Source organism: Dermacentor albipictus, chromosome 6, assembly GCF_038994185.2.
Source record: "Dermacentor albipictus isolate Rhodes 1998 colony chromosome 6, USDA_Dalb.pri_finalv2, whole genome shotgun sequence".
NCBI lineage: Eukaryota > Metazoa > Arthropoda > Arachnida > Ixodida > Ixodidae > Dermacentor > Dermacentor albipictus.
The window spans coordinates 46,585,162-46,602,263 of NC_091826.1; the positions used below are offsets into that span (position 1 = coordinate 46,585,162).

Consider the following 17,102-nt stretch of genomic DNA (forward strand, 5'->3'; position numbering starts at 1 on the left):
CTCGAGGAAAGCATTTTTCGGCTCTTCGAAATGTTAAATTGTAACGTAGCTACACGCCAAAAGGCTATCGCTGCATCGTAGTTGCCCCTAATGGGGCGACCTGTGGCGTAAACCATGACATAACGAAAGCAACCACCACCGCCTCTACCGAGGCGGTGTTGAGTCCGCATTTCCGCACATGGGCGTGGCATGCAGTCTCATCAAAATAAAGCTAGGGCCGCGACTAGGGCGCCTAGATGTTCCAACGCGTTAGCTTTAAAGCCCACGTTCGAGAAAAAACCCGTAAGCGTCAAAATTCGAAAGAAATCGCCGTTCTTTTTTGCTCATCTATTACAGTAAAAAGCTTCGTTAAATCGACTTAGGCCAAGTTAGATACGTTAATTCGAGTTGATGACAACGTTCAACCCTATGGGCACCTGCCGCGTAACGGAAATTTCATCGTCAGATCGGGAACTTCGTAAAATCGTGTTTCGTTAGATCGAGTTTTAACTGTACTTATCGGAAAAACTTGGGCACGTCTGCACAAGGCGTCAGATTCATTCGAGAACTTCATTGTGCAATCACTGTCAATGGGTAGCAGCAGTACGGCAGGGTTACAGATGCATGACGTAAAAGCAAATTCGGACGCATACTCACGGACGCACACCCGCTCAGCAAGTCTACTCTGGCGCCACTTTTAGCGCAAGGCGGCAGTCTCCGCCGCCGCATTTACCACGGCCGTACTGTTCACGCCGGCTGCAGACGCCCGTTCATACTTGTCGTCACTGCGTTTTCTGTTTTGATTGGATCGCGGTCGCTGCAAGACGGCGGTGCTGCTCCGCGGCATTTCTTGTAGCGCCAATTCATCTCGCTTTCCCTCCAATGACGTTCACGGTTCTGATCCGCACAAAATCCGTTAGCGCGATAGCACGAAAGCAACCACGTGGACATTAGGCGCCTGAACAAGAACTAACACGCTTGAAGATGAGGTGCCTCACAACGGTGGCTGGATGAAGAGCGACCCCAGCGCCATTGCCGGCGTCGCGCCTCAACAGTTTGCGAGACGAGAAAAGAGAACAACCGTCAGCGTTTGCTGCTTGAAGTCGTTCCGGTCAGACAACTGTATATGATGCACAGTGTTGTAAGGGCAGCGTCGCACAGCAGGAACTCTAAGTGGCTGTACTCGCAAACGCTCCCGCCAGCAGAGCAATGGAGAACGCCGGTCTGCAGCTCCGCGGCAAGCTTATTGAGCGAAACCGTGATCGCGTGCCCGTGACTAGGGTGCGTCGTTTTAACGCGACAGCGTTAAGGAGCTCGTGTCGCAGAAAAGCTGTTGTTGGCGGTGTTGGCCGTGAGCAAAAAATCCCGTAAGGCGATACATAAATAAAAAAACTGGCTGTGGCTTAGCTAAGGTTAAGCCCACGATGCGAAGCATACGAGCCTTTTTTTTAACGCGACAGCGATAAGGAGGTCTTGTCGCAGAAAAGCCGGTGTCATCGGCGTCGGCTCATGCGTGCGGCGCTTGCTCAGGCGCACATTTCGTTGTCGCACCGAACGCTGCGTTGCTCGACGCTCACCGCGTCCGATGCGGGGCGCGTAGTCGCTGCGCCGTAGCAAAGCCACCTAGAAACAGTCTCTGTAGCACGCCGCAACCTTCGCTTCTCATTCCAACGAGGAGCTCTGTCTCCAGGAGGCATCTCACCTCGTGAGTGTCTAGCAGAGGCAAGCGCAGCTGCTTATATACAGCCGCGACGCCGCGAGCGATGGCGCGAGTTGGAACCCCGTTTCTCCTCTGTCGTGACATCACGGTGTCACGTGGTCAGCCTTGAAGACGACGCCGCGAGCGACGGCGCGAGTTGGAGCCTCATTTCTCCTCTGTCGTGATGTCACGGTGTCACGTGGTATTGAAGGCGACACCGCCACGCCTGAGCAGCTGGGTTGAGCTCTAGTAATATGCTTCGCATAAAACAACCTGGAAGAAGGGCTGTGTGGGAATGGAACCAGGGTCTCCGGAGTGTGAGACGGAGATGCTACCACTCAGCCTCGAGTTCGATGATTCAAAGCGCGTCAGAAGCGCCTCTAGTGAATGCGGTATTGTTTTGCAGACAAACACACTGCGCGGCCCTCGCGTCTCAGGAGACCTCGCAAAACTCCGCGCTCGAGCCTCGCGTAAACGCGGCGACTTGCACCATCCACACCGGGACATCACGGCGACGGCGACGGCGCGAGTGTGCCTCGAGTGCCCGTGTAAGTGCTTGTGCTCGATTAGTGCTCAATAAAGCAGAGATTAAATCCGACATCGAAACACTGGTGACCCAGACAACACAGCTACGGAATGCCATGTAACGTTTTTTGTTTGGCACGAAATAATTTCCGAACCTTGCATGTGTTCTCAGGGATGAAATTCCGCAACGTCATTGTGTGTGGAAAGCACGACTCCTTACCTGTTCCTCGGAAGAGTAGTAGTAACTGGAGAGCAGCTTCGGGCTCGTGAAGTGTATCAGCGACTGTATGGAGAGCCAGCCGAAAAAGTCCAAAGTCTTGGTATCCCCGAACGCGGCGTGCAGCATGAACACCGCCCTGAAGTATTTGGGGCGTTTGATGGTCACTGACGGGATGTTGTCGAAAGACTGGTTGAAGTGGCGGCGCAGCGCGGCGTTCCAGGTGTCGTAGTCGGTAGACGGCGCCACCGTTGGGATGTTGCGTGGGTGAAGCTCGAGGGGCATGCTGCGACCATGTCACGTGCTTCCTTTTTAGTGTTTTTTTTTTCTTTGACCAGCGAGGCTGTCAAAGAGGGCTACTAGGTACGCTCGAGAACGATACACATGCTAGCTTTCGTGGTTTTCTGAAAAAAAAGCTAGATGTCTCATGACGTTTTTACTTCGCGAAAACGGGCAGAATGCAAGGAATATAATATGCAGAGTAATCTTGATGCGCATTGGTCAATTAGGGGCTAAATCAATATTACTAAGCCCAAGTTCTCGCATTATTTAGAGTACCTATATGAAAAGAGTATATAGCAGGTGTTCTTTGTTTAGCTGCACAATGTTTTGGAGTGAAAGCATCATGCGCCCCATTAGGCGAAAATCCTTCGTAGTGGGCGTGACGGAAAAAAATGGTACCGAAAATGGCCGACGACGCACTGTGTAAAAACATGTCAGAAAGTGCTAGGATTGACGTCGAATGTATCCTGAGGTTCTTGCAAAAAAGTAAAATATTGTCTTTGAAGAGAGAATTTGCTTCGTTTTGATCTGGTTGGGAATTGAACCCTGGTCTCCACGGTGCAAGACGAGTACGTTTCGTCGAGGCCACGGCTGTCCTTCTTTTCGGCTTCGCGGTTCTGGCCAATCAAAGGTTCCCCTAATGCATGCGTCATTGCACACGTCACGTCTAAACATCTGGCTGACTAAAGGTGCGCACAGGAGCATTGAACACGTGACAGCGCAACTTACAGGGAAAAGGTGGCGCCACGTTAGGAGCCTATATAATGAGCGCGTTCATGATGTTTCGAGGTCTGCAAGCGGTACACCGCTCTCGCGTTCTCACGCGTAAGCAGTCTTCAGTGTCTCTTTAGAATTTTTCGAAAATTGCCTTTGGCGGATAGCACGAATCTAACCCTTGAGCTAGATTACTCGAGGAGGAAGTCATTAATTTTACGAGAGTTCAAGATGCTTATTTGAATAATTTGAGTAATTCGAGTAATGAACTTTTTTATTTAATTACATTACGCTGCGCATTTATGTTTGCTAGCCAGTGAGGTCACAAGGCGTGCCCACTTGGAAAGAAGTCTCAGGATTAAACCAGTTTCGAGATATTAATCTTCCAACTGTCCGACAAAATGGATTGGGGTTCTAATTACTCTTGCGCTAAAATGCACAAAACAGCGTTTTCTCGAAAAAGTGCAACTGTGCATTTTTACCGCAAGTTTGACAGTGCATATCTCGAAACCGGTGCCATCCTCACAATTCGTTCCAAGTCTATATGCCTTGTACACTCGCTAGCTTTAACTATAGCGTCTATAATGAAACCCTGAAATAACCCTTAAACCCATAGGCAATATGCCTTTCACCTGTTCCCTCGTCTGGTTTTTCCCAATTGTACAACACGTTTCGCGCAAAATTTGCAATTGGAAACAAGAGTCGCAAGGTGTTGAGAAAATAAGTCATCTACTTAGGGAGAGAGCCAAGGCAACAGCCAAACAGGAAGGAAAAGTGAAAATTAACAAATTTAACCATTATTCTTGAGAATATTTATGGATCAACATCTTTTTACTTAAAAAGCAAGTAGGGAAAACACCGCCGGAAGTGCAGAACAATTCAGTGTGTTTTGAGTGACGCCTCTACAATTATGAGTCGAACCACCTGACGTATAGCCGCTTCTTTGCCGTGCTTATGTGCGTGTTTTTCTAACTTATCGCTGTGGACGCAGCGCGTCTAGAACCACAGCGTCCTGCGCGCTATGCGGTTGCGCGGGACTGGCGGCCATGTATCGTTACTCAACTTTCCAAATAACAATACGCAAGTTTTGGCGCTTGAGAGAGCAGTAAACGAAGGATCGAAAAGAACTGGGATTGTTCGGCAAATATATGTTTCTCTATTATTCATCAAGAGCTACTTCAATAAACGCTACTATAGTCGGACACAATTTAAGCCTGCTTTGAAGCCCTGTCCATGCTCTCATAACCGCCAATCACTGTTCCTCCGCGAGGCTGCAAGTAATTCGTACTTCATATATTCTTGTTACCCAAATAAGGCGGTAACCACAGAAGAAAAATTATTACCACGTAATTTTATACGTTTTCTTTCGCTTCTTATAGCGGTATGGCGAAAGCCTAATTTGTTATTGAACTGAAGTAGAATGGTTGCTTTGGTACAAATATATATTGTCAATTTTCACTTCCATTGGCAGTAAAGTTTCATGAGTAAAACGGGCTAAGCAGTTAAATGAACTGTACCATAGACTTTTCAAGAGTGAAATGCTCAGACTCCATGCACCTTGTACATGTCTGTTGAACGGCTCATTGCTTCCGCCGATGAAAAGACACTTCAAGAACAGTGGACACTCCGAATTTTTCAAGAGTATGACGCCATTTTGAAAAGGCCGTATAACGATGATTTTGTTTGCTTCTGTGATTGACTGGCAGAGCAACACAACTCCGAGCGGTCCGTGTGCCTTGGTTGCTAACTGCTGTTTTCTTAAAGTTGTACTCTACTACTGGAATTTTTGGAGAAATATGGGAGAGACCTTTGCCCTGCAGTGGGCGTAACCAGGCTGATGATAATGATGACTGGAATTTTTCATTTTACATTTTCGCTTGTTTACTTGTTTTTGGCAGCGTTCTCCCTGCCCTTCTTTCCTGCGCGAGTCCATTTGATGTGGTTCCTTGTTTGGCAATTAAAGTAGAGTTGTATCTCGCAGGCCTAACTGTGAGATGCGACTTATTTCATTTCTCTTTGGCGGGTTTACGCGTCTTTATGGCGAATGGTGGACGTTATTCATATTTGTACTAGTAAAGGTACCCCCCCCCTCATTTGCATGGAAAGGTTAACTTGGGTCCGTGCATAATACATAATACTTCGGGGCCAAGTAGTGATTACGAAACTATAGATAGTCCGGGAATGGTCAACCAATGCCCGTGCGTCGAAGTGCGTATATACTTCAGTTCGTGGGCGTGGAGCCGCTTTCTTCGTTGCACAAAACATGCCGAGCTCTCTCGACTATCTTTGATTACCCGCGTATAGCATCAATCGACTTCCATCCAACGCCTGGAAATATTCTACTCTCATCACATGGGTAAGCCTGCGACTGTGGGTGCAGAATGCTTTCACGTGCAATCAAGCCCGCTAATTATGACTCACGTGCACGGTGACACGACAAAATTGCTGAAGAATTCTCACTGATCCACGGGGCGCTTATCACCGATTATCCTTGTTAAACCACCGATTATCATTGTTACACGCAAGAGATTCACCCATGCGTAGTTTCCCCTATTCAACATTTACGCTGCGTGCGATGCCAGCGTGGCTTTGAAGCTTTCAGAAGGGGGGTGCAATGTTCACCATACCTGTCGGCCATGGTGTTCTCGTAGGACGTGGAGGCCCCAAATTTGCTGCTCATTTCAATGAGGTCTTTGAAGAGCTGATCGGAGCGCCCCTTGTCCTTGGCCAGCTTCGGTGTAGGCGCAAAGGTGGCGTACGTCAGCTTGAAGTGGCCCAGGATTCGCTTCGTCATCCTGTGCCGCTTCAGCATCTCAAGTGTGGTTATGAACTCCTTGTCCAAGCTGAAGGTGACAGCGGGCGACTCTCTGGCGTTGTTGCTGACACTCACCTGCACGTGACACCATCGGCGAGAAATGTTGAAGCGACGATGAATAGCGATAATAATTTAGTCTAATTTAGAATAATAGGAATTATGATAATTTAGGCTCAATTAGCCAATAGACGACTTGCGAAATTACGATAGTGCGCTTTTCTTTTCAAGCCTTTAAAGCAGACTTCTACGTGAGGAATTACATTCAAACAATTAATTGTAATCCATTACATTTCTCGCTAATTTTGCAAATTAACGAATACTTCGTTTAATCGATAACGCTCGCGGTTCCCCAATAAATTTCACAGCGAAGCTGTATGTAGCTACAATGTGGTGGTGGCCGATGTCCGCCTACACGGATCGCGTCGAAACAAAAAAAATTTCGTCTCCAGTTCCTCGCGAATGCTTTCTGGCTCTCAATCTAATCTAAGTATCTCGAAAAAATTTGACTGATATTGCCCGCTCAGACGAATCTATCATTACGCTGTTTCATTTATTTGTCATAAAGAAGTTAGTTCACAGTGAAGTTGCCAACGCTGGAGAGTTCCGGTCTGCTGGCAATACATGGCCGACTATGCAGGGAGTATGATTGTAAGAAATGGCTGTAACTCTTGTTTCATGGAAACTATCGCGAAACAAATTATATGAAAATTAGCCTCTAAGAAGAATCTCACAACGCGCAGGAGCTTCATCTGCTTTTTCTAATCGCGTAGTTCACAGTGAAGTTGTAAATATTGTGCAATTCGCGTTTTCCCATCAATACACGGACTTCTACGGGAAGGGAACGGACAACCCCGTCTTTGTATGCTAGAATAAAACTCAAGCCCTTGCAAGTTTAATTCAGGTAAATATGTAAGAATTACGCTCAATCGCTAATTACAAACGAACATTTTATTTCATGCACTCCTTTGCACTGCGCTCCAGTCAACGTGTATCGTAGCTGGCATCGAGGATCAGTTTAACGGCCACCTGCGTCCTATGCACACTGTTGACACGAGTGGGCGTTGTTTGTTGTGGTTGCGTCATAGTCGCCTAGGCGACCTTATGATATATGTGTACAAATATACAGACACACGCTGATGCGTCGATTGAGGTAAAACGTACCACAGCTTCGCTGCTCGATCGTCCTTCGCAGAGTGAAAGCGCTGATGAGTTTTTTCTCTTTTTTTCAGTAATCAATTACATGTAACCAGTTACTGTATCGACGGGACAAGCTGTAACAGACGCTGCAGCTTTCAGAACCTGAATTAGGCGGGAACTGCACCAGAACACCAGAGATCGCGCCATGCGTCAGCATCGAGGATGCTTCAGACAAAACCCCGGAGCTCAGTAGTTGTATCCTGGCCTTTACGCTGCACCTGATGTTGGGCGACGAATGGAACCGGTACATTGCAATGTTTCTTTTATCAACGGCAACTTATCGCGTTATTGCTAGGATGATATTTTGTAACTTTGGATTGGCCATACCACCTTCTCCAAGTATCTGCAACAAGGATGCGCCGAGCTTCATAGTGGCCGCAGATGCTGAGGAACCGTACACGTTCGCAAGATGCTTATAAGCTAGAACACTGCCTTACGTCCCATCACGCATATAATGTCTTCACCAAAAAAAAAGAGAGAAAAAAAACGCGGGAAGATGAGCGCATCAATCCTGAAAAGGAATTGCTAGTGAAGATGAGCATTGTGTGAATATTTGCACAAGAATATCTGCAGAGGTACTGCAAGTGCCAGGCCAGTTGGTTCCGCCTGTGGTATCTGTTTAGGGTTCATTTATGCTCGGAGAAGTAACGAATTGCTTTCGAGTATACCTCTCCTTTACTGTCGTGGGGTAGTAATTCGCAAACCCCCACTGTGCGGTTATCCTTGTGTGACGTTACCGGTGGTGAGGAGAGCGTTTTCGCATTCTTCTCTCTTGACAGCTAGCGTTTTGCGACGCTGTCGCTGAGGCGCCCCACCTCCGGTAACGAAAGAAGGTCGCGCACACTGAACGGGGTTACGAACTGGCCCCCGAGGAAGGGGCGCTCGAACTACCCGTTGGCTGGCTCTCACGTACGCGTATAACACGTGATGCAAAACAGTGCCACCAATCACCTCTCAAAGCACACAAAGCGCTTTCTCGGATCACAACCGGGATTGGTTCCTTCACAAATAATTTAACGTATTCATGGCAAACAGGAACGTGGTTGGTACCTTCAAAAATCTTTCAACTTACAGTATCCATCGACAGGACAGTTTTCTGGTTCAGAACAGAGCAATATGCTTCGAACAGCTCCAAATGAGTCATTAGACACATTCCGCCTTGCTATCCAGGTGTTGCACCTAAAGTTTTATTCATATAGTAAAGAGACTTCGAGAACCATAATTTGTAGGGATATATGGCAAAGAATTTTCATGGTGGCGTATGCCTTTGACTACATCGAACAGTCACTGTAAGTGTTTGTCTTTAAGGGCTGTAAGTAATTGGTTGTAAGTGTGTATACGCTTTATACGTGTTTTTTTATATAATTTCTTCATTCCTTACTTAATTCTTATGCTTTTGTTTTCCTTTTTGGCTTCGCCTGCCCCCTCCCCCCGGCCCCCATATTTTTGAGGCTATCACTTTCCTTTATACCTTACTCTACGCATCGTCATATCCTACTCCTCCTCCCCCATATATATTGGGGGAGAGTGAACTACTTGTAAATAACGCGTTGCGTAGGAAATCAGTTCCTCCTGGGATGAGGAGAGTGATCTGTGTCTAAAGGTTGGTTCAGCTGCATGCTTTGTTGTACAAGTGGTAAAAGCAAAAAGCAGATCACCAGCGATGAAAGACTTAAATGATAAGACAGTAAACGTAGGTAAAAAACCTGAACGTTTTTAGTGCCCCGCTACTTGCAGTGATTCGCAGTGATGAATTCCGCCTCTTGTCAGCTGTCAAACCGCATTTGACGAAGACATCAAACCGCATTAGTCGAAGATTATCTAAAAAAATGGAGAAGCAGCTAGCGAACGAAAAGGTGGGCTGAGACCTCACAGTAAATATCTCGCCTTGCCTTGGTCTCGTCTCTTGATTCCGACCATATTCAAATATGCATCACCAAGTGGCGCAAAATTCTACTATTTAATGTCAATAGCGTTTTGATCTTTCCGTGCCAGACAATCTGCGTGTGCCCATTTATTCTTTGCGTAAGTAGGTGTCGGCATGGGCACAGAAAATTATATATGCAGGAAACCAGTGCTTTCGAGAGAAGTGATTGTACCAGGCTGGAATATCGTGGTATCGAGCTGTAGGCTTACTTTTCTTTAATTATTGTTTCATTTTTCCGGGTTACCCAAGCTTCCCGAATTCCTTCATTCATCGCGTGAATAAGCGGGCACACGAGCACGAGGAGGTATGTATGCAACGAGCCGGTACTTTCGAGAGAAGAGATTCATCCTGGCAAAACATACATTGTAGTGGCCTATAGGCTTACCTTTTTTCATTTTTTCGTGCAAGCCAATCTGCTCCTGTCTGTTTATCCATCGCGTAGCCATGCATCGTCAGGTGCACGGGAACTGATGTACACAAGCACCGAATCAGCGCTCTCGTTATAACTGGTTGGACCTGGCTAAGCCGATATTGTAAGGGGCGATGGGCTTACATTTTAGAGCGAAGCTTTCAGCCTGTGGTTGGTCGGGTTGGTCGGTCTTTGCCACGTGCTCGCACAAAAAATTCGGCCAATACCGCAGCTCATCCAAGAGGCGGCACATGATGCCATCAGGTGACACCATCTCTTGACGATGACGTCACTGCGCGACGTCACGTATGCTGTGATGAAATCATCAGGCGATATCGTCACGTGACGATGCCATTTGTACCTAATGTAACGTTTGACGTGAGGGTCATCGCGCCACCTATGGTTTGACGTCGTCATGTCAGTGTGTCGTGATGACGTAATCACGTTACGTCATCACGTGAAACGTCACCTCACCACCGGATGTTAACGCCCAGTGTTTCGCTTCATGGGCCATATAATGCTATCGAATTTATAGATGCCCCCATCCGCAGTTGTAGAGGCGGTTTTCCACAGCTTCGCGGGACATTCACTTTCGCAGGGCCGGGATGGCGAGTCAACTTTTTTTGTAGAACATTTTTGTTTTCCCGCTTGGGTTGCCTCGCGGCACAACGTCCGTCCGGAACCAGAAATATAAATATGTAGGCCCGTTTCATAGAAAAACTGCAATAGTGACTTAAAGATGTGTTCTCCATAATCCATCTTTCGTTCTGTTCAGCTTGAGCTCTGTTCGTTCAATTTCACAGCTTTCCGTATACGTTTCCGTATACCGCCATACCTCTACGCGAATGATGGCAGTCGTGTGCAGTTTCGCCGACATGTAGAAGATCCCGTCGATGAAACTGGCCGAAGGATCCACGTGGTCGGGCCACGTGATGCCGCCTTTTCTGAGAGCCTCCCTCACCTCCTGGACGTTGCTGCCGCGGATTACGCTCTCGCAAACCTGCAAATAGGCGGCCGCTTTCTGCAGCGGCGACTGCCCCTGATCCGGCACACTCATATTCCGCAGCCTTGTCGTCACATTATTGAAAGAGTCGCGCCGGATACGGTGCACCGTGCTGATGTCGTTCTTGAGCCGACTCATCTGCAAACGTAGGAGGTAAGAAAAAAAACCTCAGTGCCCTTCCACTCTGTGAAGAACGATGACACGCGGAGCTGTGTATATGTGGGCTCCTTAACGGCGGAATGCGCCTGTGCCGTGGGCAGGCCCAGCATTGCACTATCTTCGGTATCGGTCCACGTATGGGGAGTGCTTAACGCCTGCGTCACCTCTGCCGTGGCTCATCCCAGTACTGCACTATCTTCTGGACCTGCCCACGTATGGAGTTTTGTGTCCACACTCGAACGCGATTCCGGGGGAACTAGCCATAAAGAGCTTGGCTGTAAAATCGCTTGAATGTAACCAAATAAAAGGCATACGCAGCCAAGCAAATTCCTTGCTTAGGTCGCCCGCAAAAAGAAGAAAAAGAAAGAAATCTAAGCCTATGGGCACGTTACTAGGTTAGCCCAGCAAGCTACAATCACTTCACTCGAAGGTACTGGTTTTGGGCGTGTATAATTTTCTGGTCCGCGTGCCGACGCCATCCTAACCTAGTATACCCTATTATCAATTAATTATTTAATATTAACTAAATAATTAATGGTGAATACGAACACGGGAGCAGTTTTCAATATTGCCCGAAGGTCGAGGCAGTGACTGCTGCATACGGAGGTCTAGCGTTGCGCTCGAATTCATCAGACGCTGTTCTAACTATACACGGGTGCGACACGTTTGCGCCACGTCGCACGCATGGATGCCACTGCTGGACGGCAGGAACAACGCCCTCACCGCTACCAGGCGTCACAAAACGCGGGCAAGGCAGGGACTGCATTGGCGCTGCAGGGGTCGTACATCGATGGCGCTCGAGATGAGACCAACGGAAAACGGTAAGCTTAATTGAGCGCCCAGTGAAAAAGAAATAGTAGATAACGTTCGTTTCACGTCTGCCAGAACATATACGCGTGCCAGCAGCGGAAGACAGAAAGTTGGCCTTCCCCTGCCGTCGAGGCGACTGATCGTAGCGTTGGCGGTACGTTCGATTCGCTTCGTCGTTTTTGCATGCAAACGCACCTTGCGTCTCTGAAGACTAACACTCTACGCGCGACCACCCCATGTACCTTCACCGGACAGCGCGACAGCGGCGACAGCGCGGAGGACGCCGACGGCGTGGGTGCACACCGAGTGTCCGTGTAATTGCTATCGCAACGAAACCGCGCCCGCCTTGTTCTTTACGTGTGCCTGTGCATGTCCGTGCAATTCGCGCACTGCTCGTCCCCATGCTTACGAAAGTTTGGTGTTTCCTACATACTGGTGAGGAGAACACATACCTCGATGCTGCAGATGTGTTGGTAGTAGTTGTCGCACGGCCTGTTTCTCTCGTCGATGGCGTTGGTTAAGAGGGCCGCATACTCGGCGCACGCCGCAGTCGGGCACCCGGAACTTTGCGTGGAAGGTTGAGCGCGGTAACGCAAGGCCAACGTCACGGCGACGCCCAGGAGGACAGTGAGAGCGACCGCGACAGCTGCGCCGATGACGAGGCAGGCACGGAAGGTTCGTTGGCGCTCACGGCGATGGGCCTCTTCGACCGGATCGTGGATGCCCAGCGCCGACAGGTCGACCTGCAGCGAGCGCGACGGCCAGCCTGTCGTGACTCGCGGGGCACGAATTCAGAGCGAGATTTTACACTGTCTTCGAAATCACGAGCGTGCCGTCGGCCACCCTCATAGGCTGTTCTTATGGCATAGAAACAGAAGTCTAGGTTCTCGGCTGTCCCAGTGTGCGTATATACACGCACACTGTGAGGAACCACTGTAGCAGGAACCATTTACAGGTGATTCCTGGTGCGATTCCCTTCACGTAGCTCAAGCGCTTGCCCCTATAGCAGCCAAGACGTAGAAATGTCGCTAGCTGTCCTGCGTCCTGTCCTGCTCTGTGGCTTGCCTACCCAGCCACGGCCGCTGGACATATATTTAAAAAAAAAATGTGTGGCCTGCCGCGTGCCACCAAAACGCTGTTATCCGCCGCAACGCCACAAGCCGGGGTCTGCTGTCTGAGATCAGCATAGAAAATGCGTCACGCACGCACGTGGAACGTCGTCGCCGACGCGTCCCATCCCCGCCAGTTAGCGCCGTTCGGCCCAGCCAAGCGGCCGAGAGTGCAACTACGGCAGGCCACAGCTTTTTTTTTTTCCTGGTGCAGCGTTGCTTATACTACACTCACCATTTTATCACGTTGTGGTGTGTGACTTATCTACCGGACCTTGCTGATTAATGCGAGAGCGTTAATCAGCACCGTTGTCAGATGGGAAGAGAACTTGGCACCCGGAGGCGCTGCGTCCCACAGCTTACATGTACTCGTCAACCCAAACCATCATTCGATACATTGACTCCGGTGCTCCCCTTCAACCCGGGCTGACTGGGCGGGGGCACTTGGTTCGGGCCAACGGTCCTTCCCGTACAAGGGGGCTGTTGTGGTGCAGCACAACTGAGGAACTGCACTCCACACACAAAAAGCCATGTCGGTCTAACAGGGCACAAACCTGGTCTCCCCCCGCATTGCCAAAGGCACGATCTGTCCATGCACAGGGCAAACTGGAAGCTCATTACGGCCGGTTTCCTCGGCGCTAGGCGAGCTACGTTCATGTACCGCCTGGCGCGAGGATGCCTTCCGTTGAGTTACCGGTGCTTCACAGCCATCCCGGCTCGTGGAGTGTGCCCCTTTTGTGGCGGTCGTGAGAACTCGGCTCATATTTTTACGCTGTGTTTGCTTACGGCAGCTCTTCTCCAAAGGACTGCTAGTCTCTTTAAGCTCCCAGGCGTTCCTTATGAGACAGTTCGATTTTCGCACCCTTTGCCTAATCAGGCGATCAACCAGTTCATGCTTGTTCTCGCCGAGTGCTCATACCAAGTTCGGTTGGCACGCTGTGATGCAGTTTTCGGGCATCGGGCGTCGGGCCTTTACGAAGTGCTTGCGAAAGCACGGAACGAGGTCTGGTTCCATCTCACCCGGGAGCAGCACCGCTTGGGCAAGAAGTTTCTCGAAGTGGGGGCTCGTCCTGCCGTGATTTTTGATGAGGTAAGTGGAATGCTATCGGTTAAGTTATGATGCATGCTCCCAAGGTCGCTAGAATCAACCGTGTGTGCCACTCAATTCTACAGGTTTTGTTTGGCTCAATGGAACACAGATCTGGAAACGGTGGTGGCGCGCCCTCGTGTGGTCGCACTGCCCCGCGGATGGCTTTCGTTGTAACCGCGGTTGTATGCCTTGACCTCTTTTGCGTCAAGGCAGTCCGAGCCTTAATAAGCAAGCAGGTAACAAGCATGGTTAATAAGCGAGAGCGCATTGGCCAAACGAATTTCAAACCACGCATACACAACCAGACAAGCCCTCCATGTGGCGCAGGGAAATTACGGAACTAATTGAATTTCTCAGGATAAAACACGTAGAAAACGTATAACTTAGACACAACCTACATACGCGATAGAGATGGATTGTAATTCGAATACACGTGAATACATAAGTATGTTACGCGGAAACTCAAACACAAACCCCTCTAAACGCGGAGCGTTTTCCAGCTGCTGTTTGAGGTGTGTCTTATAGTCGCGGACAACTTTTCTTGGCTATGAAACGAAGGCTACGGAAACTAAGCGCACCTCTTTCACTGCTGCTAGAAGCAGTCCCGCAGTTTTGCTGACGTTTTCTTACTTGGGAAATTGAAAACAATATTATTTTTGTTTTGTACAGCACCTACATTGAAACGATGCGTAACCTTAACCAGTCACCTATTGGTATTTTATTGTATATTTATATTGCTCTTTGGAGTTTTGGCACACCCGAAACCATTGCACGTTTTCAACATTCTCCAAACGCGAAATGGCACATGTGTCTTCTGGAGAGTGTTTGTCGCCCGCTGTCCCGTCAATCAACTCCCCTGAGAGGCCGTTCAGCAATTTCGCCAACAATAGACCGTTGGAGCACACCAATAAAAAAAAGTGTTTGCAGCGTCTGCGCTGAAACCAAGCGAGCCCATCTGGAAATCGCAAACTTCGACATCTAGGTACAAACGAGTGAGCGAGCGAGCTGACTGCTGCGCCGGCGCTCTACCAACGCCAGCGTCGTTTGCGCGTCCTAGCCCTAACTTACGCCATACGGCTGCATGGGAGTTCCAACGAAGGCTGCGATGTTCACTGTTCACAACTTGGTACGTATCGGGTGTGAATAAACATTGATTCACGCCGAGTTAACTGCATCTGCCCTCACTAAAGTGGTTGTGCGGGGTTGGCGAAACCGAAACCGGGGGCGAGTTCGCCCGGACTACACTGCATACGAATGCACTCTTGCAGAAGCTCCGCCCCCGTAGGTTTCGCTTCATGGCCAAGAAAAGTTGTCCGAGAGCATAGCAGGAGCGACGCAGCTTCTTGGTTCCTTGCATATCATCAACAAAAGAACCATAAAGCTCGCCTTCGTGCACAGCGCTCACCGTCAGCTTTTTCCGGTGCACATTACGGTTACATAAGCTGCAGTTGCCGGGAAGCGTGAGAAGCTTCATGGGGTCTTTGAACGCTATCGTGTTGCACTCGTAAAGGCGAAACATCCTCCAGATTTTTCCACTCAGCTTTCGTGACGTCACTCTCAGCCGGGTGCACGTCGACCATTGTTTACTCCACTCACGTCTATTGTTACTTAAGGGCCTATTGCTTGTCTCTAAAGGGTTCCGTGCCGGAACCGTTACTTCTTATGACGTGCCGGAATATGGGCCGTCTCTGAAGCATCGCTTACCCCACTCAGTCTTTCGGTCCCTCGCCGCCCGTGCTTGGAGTGCTTAGCCTTGGTCTTTTTACCATCCGTGGTAGCGGCGGTGGTGCCGATGGTGGTCGTTGTGGGATGGTCCTTTGCTTTGGCGGGAGCCCCACCCGGCGACTTAAAGCGTGGTCGTGCAGCCAAGGACGGCTTCCTCACGGACCTAGCGAGCGAAGGCCGAGAACGCGCCGCCGCCCTTGTCTTTTTCGAACGCTTCGTGTGGGTCTTGCCGAGCTCGTCCGACATGGCGTCTTCTCGGTTCTCGCGCTACTTCTTCTTCGTCCTCTACCCTGGCTTGCTTGCTGGTTATGCCATGCCGCTTGTCTACCACGAGGAATCGGCCGAGAAGCCGGCGCTTGATGATGACGATGGTTATATAATAAACCTTACTAAATTGAAATCACGAGCCATTCCACTCTGTCAAGGTAGATGCCAAACTGCTTCGCTGGTGGCATCTACCTTGACAGGACAAAGTGGCGACCAAGAACTTCTAAGAAAGGTGCGAACACATCTATTGCTTTGATCGGTGGTTATCGTGACGAAAGGTACGCACCCACATTTATTTCGACATAGTCTGCGTTCATTCGTGTTATACATTCCTTATACACATTCGTGTTTTCATTTCGCAATATATTGGGGAAGGACCTTGAGGCTTAAGTCACCGCACCGACTGGAAGTAGGCCAGCACCGTCAACGCCTTCACGGATGGAGGGCCGGTGTGAGAACGCCGATATGATGGCGTTGGGATATTAACTGTGAGCGTAGCGTTGAAGCGACGCGAACAAGAAGAAAATTAGAGATTAGCACGCCCTCTTTGTCGTCCTTTCTTGTCCCTGAGCGCTCTTGTCACAGTAACTGTGACACACACCGTGCTGAGAGATCGACTCCGGGTTAGTCCGGACCCCCTGGAGTTCTTCGACATGTATGCAATGTTTAAAAAATACGAGTGTGCTTGCACTGCGCTCTTACGTGAACACGGTAGTCGCTACCACGATTCGGAGCTGTGAATTTGAATGGCGGAGGTATTCGTGAGAAGATGCCTATTATTACTAATAATATCTCATACCTGTCATTTCTAGAGCCTGTTTTGATTGCGCACTCACACCTTCTTTCTTTCTATGAGCATTCAAATCAATGGTCAATGAAATCTTCGAACCCCGTTGGCTGTCTATCGCGAACTAACCCAGAGGAACTAATTTGGCACGTCCATTTTAATGCCCTTCCGTTTAAATGCCCATTGAAAAATGCGTGCGTAATTATCGTACATAGTCTAGTAGAAGTTGTACCATCGTGTGGTCACACTGAAAATGCCGGATTTCGCGCTTCTCGAATCATTTGATGCTTTCGCATTAAAACGGCAGGCAGCCGAAGGTGCAAAACTATTCACAGAGCATAAACGGCAGCGAGCGACCGACGGCCTCATTCCCATTGCATTGTTTCTC

The 17,102-nt window shown here is 49.2% G+C and overlaps 1 protein-coding gene across 7 annotated transcripts in view; it reads right to left on the reverse strand.

The window, feature by feature from the left end:
* Positions 1-17,102, reverse strand: part of LOC139061031 (EEF1AKMT4-ECE2 readthrough transcript protein-like) — a 186,164-nt gene that overhangs the window by 126,675 nt on the left and 42,387 nt on the right. For 5 of the 7 annotated variants that reach the window (XR_011515150.1, XM_070540458.1, XM_070540455.1 and 2 more), the window contains 4 exons: positions 12,189-12,479; positions 10,600-10,905; positions 6,044-6,306; positions 2,424-2,706 (listed from right to left, as the gene is read on the reverse strand). Coding sequence is in view for 6 of the 7 variants with exons in the window: in XM_070540458.1 (XP_070396559.1) it covers positions 2,424-2,706; positions 6,044-6,306; positions 10,600-10,905; positions 12,189-12,479 (1,143 nt within the window). In the remaining variant the exon portion in view is untranslated. Of the gene's footprint in view, positions 1-2,423; positions 2,707-6,043; positions 6,307-10,599; positions 10,906-12,188; positions 12,480-15,639; positions 15,963-17,102 lie in introns of those variants that run through there. The other 2 variants (XM_070540459.1, XM_070540460.1) reach the window with 2 other exon arrangements.